Raw genomic sequence first — 17,310 nt, forward strand, 5'->3', positions numbered from 1 at the left:
GAGTAATGTTTCTCTGAAGGGCAATTTCTAATTCAGATTCTAACATGCATACAATAAAGCTGACAATACCTGAGTCTGTACTAAAATTAATATAAAGGTTCTTTAAATAAAAATTAAATATCCCTGTGAATTGAAAATAAAAGCAGTCACTTATGTTTAAAAGGAAATAATACCACCTTATATCATGAAAGTTTCCTGTCACTTTAACAAGGTTTCTCTGCAACCTCATGAGCAGTTATGAATCTCGCCCTCTCAATTATTGCTTGAGTGTATACAAATATGATATATGCCAACAGGGGCCCATTTAACCCCATCTGTTGCGATGATTTTGCAGTCTGCTGCAGCTTCTCCTGTGCAGGTGCAGTGCTGTGTATATAGCAGATGTGCAGTGTGGAAGCGTTGTCGCTAGTGCTATAAATGTACTTTAGTAGTAGTACAGTGACAGACGTACCGGGCGTGCAGCCTCCTGAAATGGCTGGTGCGTGCACCGGGCGGTATTGGTTGGTTGGGACCATGTGGGGGTGTGTGCCATGTGCTGCGCTGCGTGCACTATTACCCATTTGTATGAGAAATTAATGCAAAATGGCTGAGCCAAAAAAAGGGACGTAAAAAGTAAAAATGTAAAAAATCAGGCTGCTCTAAATTGCGCCCCCTTGCTGGGGCGCATTAAGGCGGTTGCCTTGGTTGCCTATATACAAGCGCCGGCCCTGGATCCACTGTCCTAATAGCCAGCAGCAATGCTTCCTAAGTTATCCTGGACTCCTAATGACACTCTGATGTCAGAGGTGCAGGGGAGGAGCTAGGCAGCAGTGTGTCAAATTGCTATAAACAGGAGGAGAGACACAGCAAACACTCAGTTCAGCTGATCTTACTGTGTTATTATGCACTGAACCGGACTGGGTGAGCTGTTGGGGGCAGTAAGCTGCAGATGATACAGAGTGGTAACATATGAAGATTACTGTCAGACTAAATAATGCAAAGATGCAAACAATAAATTATCTACAGTAGTAGCCAAGTAATCCCCCTCTTTTACAACAAATCAGCACAGCTCTTTACCTAGTGTGGAGGAGCTGTTTGTAAGTGTTTTTTCTTCTGACTTGTGGCAGTTTAAACATTGATCACTTAGAGATGGTGCAGCAGGGAGTCCCTGCCTAGACCTGCTCTGATTAATCAAGCAGAGTAGTGCTGCATGCACAGCCTCACTGCTCCTTCCCATTATCTTGTGTCACACATGCCCCAGCTCAGCTTCAGCCCTCCTGGAGGGGACATTTCCAGGGGCATACAACAAAATCCAGGGACTGTCTCTGGAAATCAGGGACTGTTGTCATCTATGGTTTGGAACACTATAAAGTAGCAGTTTTATAAGAATGTTATCCATATGCTAAAGCACTAAATGGCAGCATTATTTCCTGCATTGTATTGCACCAGACACATACAGTACCTATGTATCTCTTCAAGAAAGATCCTGAAAAAAAGGTTTAAGCCATGATTTATTGGATTAATTACCTTTTTTCAGTGTTAGTTGTTAATATTTTTTGTCTTTGACAGGAAAAGGAGCTGCTGTCATCAAAAGTAATGAGGTTAGAGGAGAAAGTGTCTGACCTCAACCTAAGGCTGAAGTATGCACAATCTGACAGAGAAAGATTCCTACAGGTAAGAATGGAGATAGAAAGAGATGGAACTTACTGAAACAAACATTTAAACAGTTTTTTTTATGATGCACTCATATTTCTTGTAGTTTAATAAGAGTTAATCATCTTCAAGCAACACAGTACTAATAAGCAATTATTTCCTTTATCTATATTTGCTTTTTTACTACTTTGATTTTGTAACAGTTTAGATTTCCTTCCTAAGATAGGGAGAGTCCACGGCTTCATTCCTTACTGTTGGGAAATACAACACCTGGCCACCAGGAGGAGGCAAAGACACCCCAGCCAAAAGGCTTAAATATCCCTCCAACTTCCTCATTACCCCAGTCATTCTTTGCCTTTCGTCACGTTAGGAGGTGGCAGAGAAGTGTCAGAAGATTTGGAGAGTCCTGAAAAAGGATATCTGCCCTTTGAGATAGGACTGGAGTTTTAAGTAGTCTGGAGATGCAGGGAATTTTTTTCTGCGAAACCATCCAAACTACTGCTAACAGGTCCTAAGCAATCAATGTTGACGAGTTTTACTGCCTGCTTTCTCTCACTCAAGTCCATGTCAGGAGCGCTGCTATAAAACTGTCACACTTGAGAGGCTGTGTTCTGTTCCACAGCATGGATCCTGGAGGTAAGATCATTACATTTTTTACACACAGTGTGGCTCCTTTGTACCTTGATAGGATCCAGGGTTAATATCCTCTGAAGGGGGTTTATTGAACAGTTGAGGTTAATCATTCAGTGTATTAATTATTTACATGCTGCTTTGTGTGATTTTTTTCCTGGGCTGATAGACTGTGTGTTTTTGGCTGGAACAAACACTTTTAAGTTTCACTTTCGTTTTTGAAAGTGCTGCACAGCTCCTATTGCTTGCTGTACTTGTAATAACAAGGGAAGTACTGTCTTGCACTCCATGTGGTCTATGTTCATTTCCTCCATTCCGGCTGAGACTTGAATCTGAGGAGAGCATTTCCTCTGTTAACTGTCTGGGTCTAGAAGGTGGTGAGTGCCCCAGCCATTGGGAGTATAAAGGTGCAGTTTGCTATAATAAAAAAACATTTTTATTTGTGCCCTTCTGTGGGTATAACCTGAGCTATGTAGGACTCTGACATGTTAGAAGGTACTCCTTCTGTACTAAATCATACCTGTTTATATTGTGAGGAGGTCGTGGTTTTCCCGCCCACTCAATTATTTTCCACATGCCTTAACACCGTTATAAAGTCTAAGAAGGGAGACAAACCTGCTAAGGCTCTATGTCCCTCTGAGCCATCTACCTCTCAGGACTCGGCATCCCGTGAGATTACTATCCTTGCTACATTATCCACTCCACATGCAGTTCCCCGCAGCACTAATCCAATCCTCCATATGGAGGGGGTCTTCTTTCTGCTGACTTTGCCACGCAGTTACAAACGGCGGTGTCTGCGGCCCTCAGTGCATTACCTTGCTTTAACAAACACAAGAGAAAGGTTAAACATAGCTCTCCTGACCCAGAGTCATCTAAATATTTATCGGATTTAGCTATTATGTCCCAGTTATCCGATAATGAGTTAACCTCTAGCTTCAGAGGGTGAACTTTCTGGGTCGAAGTCCTTAGCGTCTAAGTTTCCTGCTGCGGAAGAACCATCCTTTAGATTTAAAATTGAGCACTTGTGGTTTTTATTAAAGGAGGTTCTGTCTATGTTAGCGGTTCCAGAGGCCGCGCTGCATGAAGAACCTATGATCCGGGATCAGACCGTGTAGGGGGCAGAGGGTCTCTTTTTTCAGGCGCCTGGTTCAAGGACGTACAGGATCCGTGGGTCCTGGAGGTGGTATCTCAGGGATACAAGATAGGCTTCAAATCTCATCTGTCAAGGGGCAGATTCCTTCTCTAAAATCTGTCTACCAGACCAGAAGGGAGGGATGCCCTTCTAGGGTGAGTTCAAGATCTATCCTCCTTAGGAGTTGTTGTCCTGGTGCCTATGGAAGAAAGAGGTTTTGGGTTTTATTCAAACCTTTTTCGTGGTCCCAAAGAAGGAGAGAACTTTCCACCCAATTCTGGACCTAAAATGCTTAAACAAATTTCTCATTATCCCTTCCTTCAAGATGGAGATGATAAGGTCCATCCTTCATTTAATTCAAGAAGGCCAGTTTATGACCACTGTAAATCTGGAGGACGCTTACCTTCATGTCCCAATACACAGGGAACACTTTAAGTTCCTGAGGTTTGCATTCCTGGACCAGCACTTCCAGTTCATTGCCCTTCTGTTTGGCCTAGCTACTGCTCCAAGAATCTCTACGAAGGTTCTGGGGGCTCTTCTAGCCGTTGCCAGAACTCAGGGTATTGCAGTAGCCCATACTTGGACAATATTCTGATGCAAGCACCATCCTTTCGTCTTGTGGAAGAATTCTCGGAGTCCCTTCTCAGTCTTCTTTTATCACATGGATTAAAGATAAACTTGGAAAAGAGTTCTCTTATCCCAAGTACCAAGGGTGGAATTCCTGGGTACTATAATAGACTCCATATCCATGAGGATATTTCTAACAGACCAGTGACGTTGCAAGCTAACTTTGCCATGTCTTGCCCTCCAGACCTCCTTGAGTCCCTCTGTGGCTCAGCGTATGGAGGTAATTGGTCTCATGGTGTTGGACATCATTCCTTTTGCCAGGTTCCGTCTCAGACCTTTACAGCTGTGCATGCTGAGGCAGTGGAACGGCGTTAATTCAGACCTGTCTCAACAGATTGTATTAGACAGCCGGTCAAGAGAATCGCTCTTTTGGTGGCTCTGTCCAGATCATCTGTCCTGAGTGATATGCTTCTTAAGACCATCCTGGGAGATTGTGACTACGAACACAAGCCTATCCGGATGGGGAGCTGTTTGGGGTGCCAGGAAGGCACATGGGTTGTGGACTCAGGAGGAGTCCTCCCTCCCAATCAATATTTTGGAACTCCAGGCAATTTTCAAGGCTTGGCCACTTCTGGGTTCGTCCCAGTTTATCAGATTCCAATCAGACAATATAACCTCAATGGCTTACATGAACCATCAAGGTGGAACGAGAAGTTCTTTGGCGATGAAGGAAGTATCTCAGATTCTGGAGTGGGCAGAGGCCCACAGCTGTTCACTGTCAGCGTTCCACATTCTGGTGTGGACAACTGGGAGGCAGATTTTATCAGCAGGCAATCCTTCCATCCAGGGGAATGGTCTCTCCATCCCGAGGTGTTTGCAGAGATATGCAGCAAGTGGGGGATGCTTGAGATAGATCTCATGGTGTCCTATCTCAATACCAAGCTACCCAGGTATGGGTCGAGGTTGAGGGATCCGCAAGCGGATCTAATAGATGCACTAACAGTGCCCTGGAAGTTCAAACTCATATATCTTTTTCCTCCATTACCGCTTCTTCCTCGAGAGGTGGCCCGCATCAAGCAGAAGCGGGTATCAGTAATGCTGATTGCTCCATCGTGGCCGCGAAGGACGTGGTTCATGGATCTAGTGGGGATGTGCTCATCTCCTCTGTGAAAGTTACCTTGTCACAGAGACCTGCTGATACAAGGTCCTTTTGTTTATCAAAATCTAGATTCTCTGAGGCTGACTGTGTGGGGATTGAACGCTTAGTCTTAGCCAAAAGAGGTTTCTCTGAGAGTGTCATTGATACTTTTATTCAAGCTTGTAAATCAGCTATTTGGCGTATCTACCACATGGTGTGTAGGACCTACTTATTTTGGTGTGAAGAACGTGGTTTTTCCTGGTACAGAGTTAAGTTTGCCAGGATCTTATCTTTTCTCCAGGATGGGCTGAAGAAGGGCCTTTCTGCTAGTTCCCTGAGGGGACAGATTTCGGCCCTGTCGGTTTTATTGCACAAGAGACTGGCTGAGCTTCCAGACGTGCAGTCTTTTGTTAAGGCTCTGATTAGGATCAGACCTGTGTTTAGATCTGGGGCCCCTCCTTGGAGCCTAAATCTTGTTCTTCGGGTTTTGCAACAGATTCCGTTTGTGCCTCTGCATTTCGTTGACATTTAATTGTTATTTTGGAAGGTTCTCTTTTTATTGGCTATTGCCTCTGCGTGCAGAGTTTCTGAGATCTCTTCTTTGCAATGTGAGCCCCCTTACCTGATTTTTCATGCAGATAAGGCAGTTTTTCATACTTAATTAGATTTTCTTCCTAAGGTTGTGTCAGATCGCAACATCAATTAGTAGATTGTGGTTCCTTCTTTGTGTTCTTATCCTTCTTCATCAAAGGAACACTTATTTTACAATTTGGATGTGGTTCGCGCCTTGAAGTTCTATCTTCAGGCTACTAAGGAGTTTAGACTATCTTCCTCTTTGTTTGTTGTCTATTCGGAGAAGCGTAAGTGACAGAAGGCTACTTCAACTTCCCTATCTTTTTGGTTAAGGAGTGTCATCCGCTTAGCTTATGAGACAGCGGGACATCATCCTCCTGAGAGGATAACAGCTCATTCCACTAGAGCAGTGGCTTCCCCTTGGGCCTTTAAGAACGAGGCCTCTATGGATCAAATTTGTAGGGAGGCTACCTGGTCCTCCTTACATGCTTTTTGAAAATTTTTACAAGTTTGATGTTTTTGCTTCAGCTGAAGCAGCTTTCAGGAGAAAAGTTTTGTAGGCTGTGGTGCCCTCAGAATAGGGTCTGCCTCTTCCTTTTTGTTCCCTCTCATTATTCATTCAGTGTCCTCTGGAGCTTGGGTATAATTTTCTCAACAGTAAGGAATAAAGCCATGGACTCTCCTTATCTTAGGAAGGAAAACATAATTTATGCTCACCAGATAAATTCCTTTCCTTCCGGATAGGTAGAGTCCACGGCTCCCGTCTGTTTTTTCTTGTCTATGGGCAGTCCCCTATTATTTATTTTATTGTCCTGGCACCATTTATACCCTAATGTTTCTCCTACTTTTCCTTGTTCCCTCGGCAGAATGACCGGGGTAATGAGGAAGTGGGAGGGATATTTAAGCCTTTGGCTGGGGTGTCTTTGCCTCCTCCTGGTGGCCAGGTGTTGTATTTCTCAACGGTAAGGAATGACGGAATGGACTCTTCCTTTCTAGAAGGAAAGGAATTTATCTGGTAAGCATAAATTATATTTTTAAAGGGGACGGTTCAAGCAAGAAATAATAAGCTTTTCAACTAGAATAGAATACACCACTATGTTTTTTTAATATAAATCTAGAAAGAGATGACAACGATTGCAGAGGGGTGCCTATAATTAAACTTGTTTAATCCACAGGAGAAGTTGGAGCTGACACGACGTTCTCAGGGACTGTCCCTAGAGCTGGAGTGGGCACAAAGGGGGCGTGAGGGGTTTACTGATCAGGTCAGTGACCTACATGTGGAGCTTGTGGAGGCAAAATCTCAAGCCAATCGTCAGGACCAGGAAAAAGTGCAAATGAAAGAGGAACTAATAATGTTGAAACAGGTAGGTCCTGAGAGCAAAGTGGCAAATATAGCTTAAAGGGACACAAGCAGCTGATAAGAGTTCATTGTATTTTTAAAGATGCTGCAGAAACATCCTGTTACATAAGTGGGTCTCTCGCTCTCATTCCCTACTGGAAGGTTTACATTTTTAGTACAGATGGTGGTTTCAACAGGCAAGATTCAAATAACAAAATATAGACAAGTGAGTTATCTGTAAATAATTTAATACATGCCAGTAGGTAAAATTGATTATTGGAAACACATTAATGATGAGAAAAGACTACAGTGCGCTTTACGTTAAGTAGAGAAATTGTGTGAGCTAAAGCGTTAGGCCATTTATGACACTGATTGTTTAGCCTTGTCCGGCGGCTGTATCCTGCGCTGTTGCATGCCTCTGTTGCTCCTGTTGGCGTGCCCATGCTATTTCTGCATGCCTCAGGAGTGAGGCAGTGCAGAAATAGTGTATTGGAGAACACCCCAGGCTAGCGATCGCAGTGACAGGGTGTCCCAGTGTTCCCATGTCTGTCAGTGAGGTGCCTCCATTTATAAGATACACGCTGTGATCAGCATTTATCTCATGCTGCTGTTGGAATACTGCATGTGAGGCTAGCCAGGAGCAGTACTGTAACTGTCAAAAAAATGACTGTGTATACAATCACTGTGACAGCTAGTCATAGTGCTTGTGTACTTTAAATTGGACCTTAATACTAGCATGCCCCACTGCATGCTGGTATCATGCTTAGTGGCCAATCACTGGATGCCTCAGGAGTAAGGCAGTCCAGGACGCACAAAAAAAGTGTCCCGTGGCCCATGTTTATTAACAATGGCTTGTCTTGGCCCCTCCCCTTCTGTCCCAGTGTACACATAGAGTGATAAAAGTGTGCTATTTATTTTAATAAAGTGCTTTTTGTTTTTTATAATTTTATTTTAATAAAGTTTTTTTGTTATTGTTTTTTACCCCTAAACTTTATTTTCTGCCCTTGGCGATAAAAGGGGTTAAACATAATGTGTCAAACTACCTCTAGATAAAAACAATATATACTTTTGTGTAGCAGTTTTGAATTGAGTGAACTTACAGTCCAAGCATAGCAAATTTTGGGCTAGATAGTGACACGTGATATAGCAATATCACAGGCGTGTTAATTTGCGAAAGTATTACAATTGAATTTTCCACGCATCCGGTTAGCGCAACTGAAGACATTTAGACATTGCATATATATATATATAAAACTGTATATAATTATACATTTATGTATGTCTAATTATTAATTCTATCATAATATTTAAAAATGTGTTTTACTGTGTATTTACAGTAAATATTTAACATTCTAATGTTCTTGATATAGGGGAAATGTTGTTTGAATTTTTAAATAGATATTCCTATATATATCTGTATGCATTATGTGCACAAACCTGACAGGAGTACACTAATTCTTCATGTGCGTTATCCAGGCATGAGTTATATTAATGTGTGTTATGTGTTTATTAAATATTAATAAACATATATTCATATAGATATATAGGTATTTTACATTAACATTATCATATAAATATATATATATATCTATAAAGATTTTTTTGTGAAAAAGAGGAATGTAAAATATGTGTAACACGGCATTGGGTTAGCACACATGAAGAATTAGTTATCTTAAGGCATATTATGTAAATATTAAATATAAAATATTGAAAAACACTAACAAGTTATATAAATAATAATTAAAGATGTACTAAAATATTCAAAAAAATTAATATAATATATATTTTACTGTAACTATATAAAAAAAACATTCCTATAAATAATTTTTTTCTTCTGCACTCTCCTTTGAAGTCTATGGGAAGACCAACACCTAGATTACAAGTTTTGCGCTATAGAGGGTTGCAAAATGAACGCAACAAAAGTTGCGTTATTTCACCCTCCATAGTGCTGGCATTACAAGTTTCTAAAAACCTGCCTTGTGCGTGCGATATGGTGGCAATGAGCTCCATACCACACAAAATCCAAGGGCTGCTTTGACATGCTCATGCACGCTTTCCATATAGACATCAATGGGGAGAAGGTGTTAGAAAAAAAACTAACACCTGAAGCGCGGAATGGCGATCGCTGTAACGCAACCCCATTGATGTCTATGGGGAAAAAAAGTTACATTTAAACCTAACACCCTAACATAAACCCCACGTCTAAACACCCCTAATCTGCTGCCCCCGGCATCGCTGATACCTAAATAAAGTTATTAACCCCTATTCCGCCGCTCCCCGACATCGCAGCCACTATAATAAAGTTATTAACCCATATTCCCCTGCACCCCAACATTGCCAACACTATAATAAAGCTATTAACCCCTATTCCGCCGCTCCCCGACACCGCTGCCACTAAATAAAGTTATTAACCCCTAAACCTCTGGCCTCCCACATCACCCCCAATAAATAAACCTATTAACCCCTAAACCATCAGTCCCCCACATCGCAAAAAATTAATTAAGCTATTAACCCCTAAACCTATCACCCCCTAACTTTATATTAAAATTACAATATCTCTATCTTAAAATAAATTAAAACTTACCTATGAAATAAAAAAAACTAAGTTTAAACTAAAAATACACCTAACATAACTATTATACTAAAATTAAAATAACTACCAATTTAAAAAACTAAATTACACATTTAAAAAAAACTAACACTACTAAAAAAATATTTAATCTAAAAATACTAAATTACAAAAAATAAAAAACACTAAATTACAAACAATAACAAACGAAGTTATCCAAAATTAAAAACAATTACACCTAATCTAATATCCCTATAAAAATAAAAAAGTCCCCCCAAAATAAAAAAAAAACCTAGCCTACAATAAACTACCAATAACCCTTAAAAGGGCCTTTTGTAGGGCATTGTCCTAAAGAAATCAGCTATTTTACCTGAAAAAAATACAAAGACCCCCCAACAGTAAAACCCACCACTCAACTAACCCCCCAAAATGAAAAACCTAACTGTAACAAAAACCTAAGCTACCCATTGCCCTAAAAAGGGCATTTGTATGGGCATTGCCCTTAAAAGGGCATTTAGCTCTTTTGCATTGCCCTTAAAAGCATTTAGTTTAAAAAAAAAAAAGCCCAAACCCTAATCTAAAAAAAAAAAAACACCGAAATTTTTTTAAAAAAAACTAACACTAACCCCCGACGATCCACTTACAGTTTCTGAAGTTCGGACATCCATTTTTGAAATTCAAATCAGCCAATAGGATGAGAGCTACTGAAATCCTATTCGCTGTTCAAATCAGCCAATAGAATTTCAGTAGCTCTCATCCTTTTGGCTGATTTGAACAGCCAATAGGATTTCAGTAGCTCTCATCCTATTGGCTGATTTGAATTTCAAAAATCAAATCAGCCAATAGGAATGTAAGAGACGCCATTTTGAAAAGGCTCGCTTGCATTGAAGATTCAGTGTACAGCGGCGACCGTATGAAGAGGACACTCTGCGCCTGATGTCTTGAAGGATGGACCCGCTCCGCCGGGATGAAGTTAGTAGGCACTGCCGGGATGAAGATAGAAGATGCCGTCTGGATGAAGATAGAAGACGCTGCCTGGATGGATGAAGACATCACCACCTGGATGAAGACTTCTCGCCGCCTGGATGTCCGGACTTCATAAACTGTAAGTGGATCGTCAGGGGTTAGTGTTAGGGTGTTTTTTTTTACTTTTTTGGGGTGTTTTTTTTTTTTTAGATTAGAGTTTGGGCTTTTTTTAAAAGAGCTAAATGCCCTTTTTAGGGCAATGCTATAGAGCTAAGTGCAATGCCCATACAAATGCCCTTTTCAGGGCAATGGGTAGCTTAGGTTTTTTTTAGAGTTAGGTTTTTAATTTAGGGGGGTTGGTTGGGTGGTGGGTTTTACTGTTGGGGAGTCTTTGTATTTTTTTCAGGTAAAAGAGCTGATTTCTTTAGGGCAATGCCCTATAAAAGACCCTTTTAAGGGCTATTGGTAGTTTATTGTAGGCTAGGGTTTTTATTTATCTTTTTATTTTTATAGTGCTATTATATTAGGTGTAATTGTTTTTATTTTGGATAATTTCATTTGTTATGTTTTGTAATTTAGTATTTTTTATTTTTTGTAATTCTAGATTTAATTTTTTTAGTAGTGTTAGTTTTTTTTAATGTGTAATTTAGTTTATTTAATTGGTAGTTTTTTTATTTTTAGTATAATAGTTGTTAAGTTAATTATTAGTTTAAACTTAGTTTTTTTTTTATTTCACAGGTAAGTTTTTTTTTAATTTTAAGATAAGGATATTGTCATTTTTATTTAAAGTTAGGTGGTTGTTAGGTTTAGGGGTTAATAATTTAATTTAGTTTTTTGCGATGTGGGGGACTGGCGGTTTAGGGGTTAATAGGTTTATTTAGTGGCAGTGATGTGGGAGGCCAGATGTTTAGGGTTTAATAACTTTATTTGATGACGATGTCGGGGAGCGGCGGAATAGGGGTTAATAACTTTAATATAGTGTTTGCGATGCGTGAGGGTGGCAGAATAGTGGTTAATAGGTAGTTTATGGTTGTTAGTGTACTTTGTAACATTTTAGTTATGAGTTTTGTGTAACAGTTTTGTTGCACAAAACTCATAACTACTAGTCTCAGATAGTGGAACGGATCATGTTGGTATAGGCTGGAAGGCAAGCATTTTAGCCTCACCGCACAACCTGTAATACCAGCGCTACGGAAATCTCGCATAAAAACGTCATTTTTTTTTTAGTGCGGGATTGACGTTGCGTTACAGGTTAAAATGCTTGCGGTATAGCTATACCAACAAGACTCGTAATGGCTGCGTTACATTTTTTTATGCTGAAATGGACAATTTTTCAACGTTAAAACCCTAACGCAAAACTCTTATGCTAGGTGTAAGTTAGTGCGGTCACAATACCTGAAGTTGGCGTGAGCCCAAAATCTTTACTTCTGGAGTTAGTATCACTCCTGCGAAAGCACTATCTCACCCTTTAAAGTTAAACCAATAATTTCATATTTTGTAGTATTTGGCCTATATTTTCTAAATTATTTGGAAACCTAGACATACAGGGTTTTCCTAAAATCAGGACAACACAATTAATCTTTCTGGCGGTATTTTTTGAAATTTTTTAAACAATTTTTATTGTGCAAAAGAAAAACAAAACAGGTATACAAACGATGAGCTTACAATTAGTTTGAATCAACCAAAGTATAAATATGTACACCTACAATGTGATCATTAATATTAAAACATGAAAACAGCCATAATCAATGTGTTATTTGACAGCATGTCACTGCCCAGTTGTGTGTTTTGACCAGTCTATAATAACCATATTTTCCATGCGCTCCTTGTATCTACCTGTACATGACAAAACATTGCTTGCAATTAGTGAGATACCTAAAACAGTCCTTTAACCATCTTCTCACCCTCTTGGTACAAACATTAAACATATGTTAATTCAATATTTTGTTGCGTGCGGTTATTGATTGGGTGTGTTAAAGAGACAGTCAACACCAGAATTTTTGTTGTTTTAAAAGACAGATAATCCATTATCCATTACCCATTCCCCAGTTTTGCATAACCAACACAGTTACAATAAATCACATTTCTTTCATGTAATTGGCAAGAGTCCATGAGCTAGTGACGTATGGGATATACATTCCTACCAGGAGGGGCAATGTTTCCCAAACCTCAAAATGCCTATAAATACACCCCCCACCACACCCACAATTCAGTTTTTACAAACTTTGCCTCCTATGGAGGTGGTGAAGTAAGTTTGTGCTAGATTTCTACGTTGATATGCGCTTCTCAGCATGCTGAAGCCCGGTTCCTCTCAGAGTGCAGTGAATGACAGAGGGATGTGAAGGGAGTATTACCTATTGAATGCAATGGTCATCCTAACGGGGATCTATTTCATAGGTTCTCTGTTATCGGTCGTAGGGATTCATCTCCTACCTCCCATTTGAGATCGACGATATACTCTTATAGACCATTACCTCTACTGATTCTCGTTTCAGTACTGGTTTGGCTATCTACTTTATGTAGATGAGTGTCTTTTGGTAAGTATGTTTCATTTTATTTATGACACTCTCAGCTATGGTTTGACACTTTTTATGTAAAGTTCTAAATATATGTTTTATACTTATATTTGCCATGATTCAGGTTAATCAGTATATTTCCTTCTTACAGACTGTCAGTTTCATTTTTGGGAAATGCATATGAAAAAAAAATTTCTTACCTGAAAATTTTTCAAATTGACTTTCTTTCTAAATTGCGGGCTGTTAGGCTCGTGGGAGCGCAAAATGCTATAATTTATTGCGTCATTTCTGGTGCAAGACTTTTTTGGCGCGAGAATTACGTTTGTTGACGTTATGACGTCATTTCCGGCGTCTTAGTTAGCGCCGAGAGTTTTCACGTAGTTGCGTCATCTATGATGCTCGTGTTTGTTGCAGACGTTTTTGGCGCCAAAAAATATTTGTCAGTTTGGGCGTCATACTTGGTGCCAGATTTTTTGACATTATTTAAGTCATTAATTCTTTTTGCTTCTGGTTTCATTTTTTCCCATTCATGAAACTGTCATATAAGGAAATTGATCATTTTGCTTTATATGTTGTTTTTTCTATTACATATTGCAAGATGTCTCAAACTGACCCTGTTTCGGAATCTACTACTGGAATCCTGCTGCCTGATGTCGGTTCTACCAAAGCTAAGTGCATTTTTTGTAAACTTGTTGTAACTGTTCCTCCGGCTGTAGTTTGTGTTAGTTGTCATGATAAACTTTCAAAAGCAGACAATTTTCCATTAGTAGTAATCCATTACCTGTTGTTGTTCCTTCAACATCTAATGTTCAGAATATTCCTGTTAATGTGAGAGAATTTGTTTCTAATTCTATTCAGAAGGCCCTGTCTGTTATACCACCTTCTAATAAACGTAAAAGGTCTTTTAAAACCTCTCATAAATTCGATGAATTTTTAAATGACCGACAGCATTCTGATTTATCTATCTCTGATGAGGATCTATCTGGTTCAGAAGATTCTGCCTCAGATATTGACACTGACAAAACTTCATATTTATTTAAAATGGAGTATATTCGTTCTTTATTAAAAGAGGTGTTGATTGCATTAGATATGAAGGAGACTAGTCCTCTTGATATTAAAACCAGTAAACGTTTAAATTCGATTTTTAAACCTCATGTAGTTATTACAGAGGTTTTTCCAGTTCCTGATGCTATTTCAGATGTAATTTCTAGTGCATGGAATAGTCTGGGTACTTCATTTAATCCTTCTTCAAGGTTTAAGAAACTGTACCGTTTGCCGACTGATAGATTGGAGTTTTGGGAAAAGATCCCCAAAGTTGATGGGGCTATCTCTACTCTTGCAAAGTGTACTACTATTCCTAAGGCAGATATTACTTCTTTTAAAGATCCTTTAGATAGGAAGCTTGAATCTTATCTAAGGAAGGCTTATTTATGTTCAGGTCATCTTCTTAGGCCTGCTATTTCTTTGGCTGATGTTGCTGCAGCTTCAAATTTTTGGTTGGAAACTTTAGCGCAACAAGTACCAGATCCTAATGTGTATAGCATTGTTAAACTAATTCAACATGCTAATAATTTCATTTGTAATGCCATTTTTGATATCATTAGAATTGATGTCAGGTATATGTCTTTAGCTATTTTAGCTAGAAGAGCTTTATGGCTTAAAACTTGGAATGCAGATATGACTTCTAAGTCAACGTTGCTATCTCTTTCTTTCCAAGGTAATAAATTATTTGGTTCTCAGTTGGATTCTATTATTTCAACTGTTACTGGTGGGAAGGGAGCCTTTTTGCCTCCCGATAAATTAATCTAAGGGTAAATTTAGGGCTGCTAACCGTTTTCGTTCCTTTCGTCAGAATAATGAACAGAAACCTGACCCTTCCCCTAAAGGAACGGTTTCCAATTGGAAGCCTTCTCCAGTCTGGAATAAATCCAAGCCTTTTAGAAAATCAAAATCAGCCCCCAAGTCCGCATGAAGGTGCGGCCCTCATTCCAGCGCAGCTGGTAGGGGGCAGACTAAGATTTTTCAAAGATGTTTGGATCAATTCAATCCAAAATCATTGGATCCAGAACATTGTTTCTCAAGGGTACAGAATAGGTTTCAAGGTAAGACCGCCTGTGAGAAGTTTCTTTCTCTCACGCATTCCAGTGAACCCAGTAAAGGCTCAGGCTTTCCTGAAGTGTGTTTCAGACCTGGAGTTATCCGTGGTAATTGTGCCAGTTCCCTTTCCAGAACGGGGTCTGGGGTTTTATTCAAATCTGTTCATTGTTCCAAAGAAAGAGAATTCTTTCAGACCAGTTCTGGATCTAAAAATTTTGAATCGTTATGTAAGAATACCAACATTCAAAATGGTGACTATAAGGACTATTCTGCCTTTTGTTCAGCAAGGGCATTATATGTCCACAATAGACTTACAGGATGCATATCTTCATATTCCGATTCATCCAGATCACTATCAGTTCCTGTGATTCTCTTTTCTAGACAAGCATTACCAATTTGTTGCTCTTCCTTTTGGCCTAGCAACAGCTCCAAGGATCTTTTCAAAGGTTCTCGGTGCCCTACTCTCTGTAATTAGAGAGCGGGGTATTGCGGTGTTTCCTTATTTGGGCGATATCTTGGTACTTGCTCAGTCTTTACATTCTGCAGAATCTCACACAAATCAACTAGTGTTGTTTCTTCAAAGACATGGTTGGAGGATCAATTTACCAAAAGTTCCTTGATTCCTCAGACAAGGGTAACCTTTTTAGGATTCCAGATAGATTCAGTATCCATGACTTTGTCTCTAACAGACAAAAGACGTCTGAAATTGGTTTCAGCTTGTCGGAACCTTCAGTCTCAATCATTCCCTTCAGTAGCTATGTGCATGGAGGTTTTAGGTCTCATGACTGCAGCATCGGACGCGATCCCCTTTGCTCGTTTTCACATGAGACTGCTTCAGCTTTGTATGCTGAGCCAATGGTGCAGGGATTATAAAAAGATATCACAATTAATATCCTTAAATCCCAATATTCGACTATCTCTGACTTGGTGGTTAAATCACCATTGTTTAGTTCAGGGGGCCTCTTTTGTTCGTCCAACCTGGACTGTGATTACAACAGATGCAAGTCTTTCAGGTTGGGGAGCTGTCTGGGGATCTCTGACAGCGCAGGGGGTTTGGAAATCTCAAGAGGCGAGATTACCAATCAATATTTTGGAACTCCGTGTGATTCTCAGAGCTCTTCAGTTTTAGCCTCTTCTGAAGAGAGAACCATTTATTTGTTTTCAGACAGACAATGTCACAACTGTGGCGTATGTCAATCATCAAGGTGGGACTCACAGTCCTCAAGCTATGAAAGAAGTATCTCGGATACTTGCATAGGCGGAAACCAGCTCCTGTCTAATCTCTGCGGTCCATATCCCAGGTATAAACAATTGGGAAGTGGATTATCTCAGTCGCCAGACTTTACATCTGGGAGAATGGTCTCTTCACCCAGATGTGTTTCTTCAGATTGTTCAGATGTGGGGGCTTCCAGAAATAGATCTGATGGCTTCTCATCTAAACAGGAAACTTCCCAGGTATCTGTCCAGGTCCAGGGATCCTCAGGCGGAAGCAGTGGATGCGTTGTCACTTCCTTGGAATTATCAACCTGCTTATATATTTCCGCCTCTAGTTCTTCTTCCAAGAGTGATTTCCAAAATCATAATGGAGAGTTCATTTGTACTGCTGGTGGCTCCAGCATGGCCACACAGGTTTTGGTATGTGGATCTTGTTCGGATGTTCAGTTGCCAACCATGGCCACTTCCGTTAAGGCCAGAGCTTCTATCTCAAGGTCTATTTTTCCATCAGGATCTCAAATCATTAAATTTGAAGGTATGGAGATTGAACGTTTAGTGCTTAGTCATAGAGGTTCCTCTGACTCAGTGATTAACACTATGTTGCAGGCTCGCAAATCTGTGTCTAGAAAGATTTATTACCGAGTTTGGAAGACTTACATTTCATGGTGTTCTTCTCATAAATTCTCTTGGCATTCTTTTAGAATTTTACAGTTTCTTCAGGATGGTTTGGATAAGGGTTTGTCTGCAAGTTCCTTGAAAGGACAAATCTCTGCTCTTTCTGTTCTGTTTCACAGAAAAATTGCTAATCTTCCTGACATTCATTGTTTTGTACAGGCTTTGGTTCATGTCAAGCCTGTCATTAAGCCAATTTCTCCTCCTTGGAGTCTTAATTTGGTTTTGAGGGCTTTACAGGCTCCTCCGTTTGAGCCTATGCAT

At 39.8% G+C, this 17,310-nt stretch overlaps 1 protein-coding gene across 1 annotated transcript in view; it reads left to right on the forward strand.

Annotated features, from left to right (window-relative positions):
* Positions 1-322: 322 nt before the first annotated feature.
* LOC128664484 (GRIP1-associated protein 1-like) overlaps positions 323-17,310 on the forward strand; it is a 75,146-nt gene continuing 58,158 nt past the window's right edge. Inside the window, exons 1-3 of the mRNA XM_053719308.1 lie at positions 323-358; positions 1,549-1,653; positions 6,848-7,036. Of these exons, the coding sequence (XP_053575283.1) occupies positions 323-358; positions 1,549-1,653; positions 6,848-7,036 (330 nt within the window). The remainder of the gene's footprint in view (positions 359-1,548; positions 1,654-6,847; positions 7,037-17,310) is intronic.

This window comes from Bombina bombina, chromosome 6, assembly GCF_027579735.1.
Source record: "Bombina bombina isolate aBomBom1 chromosome 6, aBomBom1.pri, whole genome shotgun sequence".
Taxonomy (NCBI): domain Eukaryota; kingdom Metazoa; phylum Chordata; class Amphibia; order Anura; family Bombinatoridae; genus Bombina; species Bombina bombina.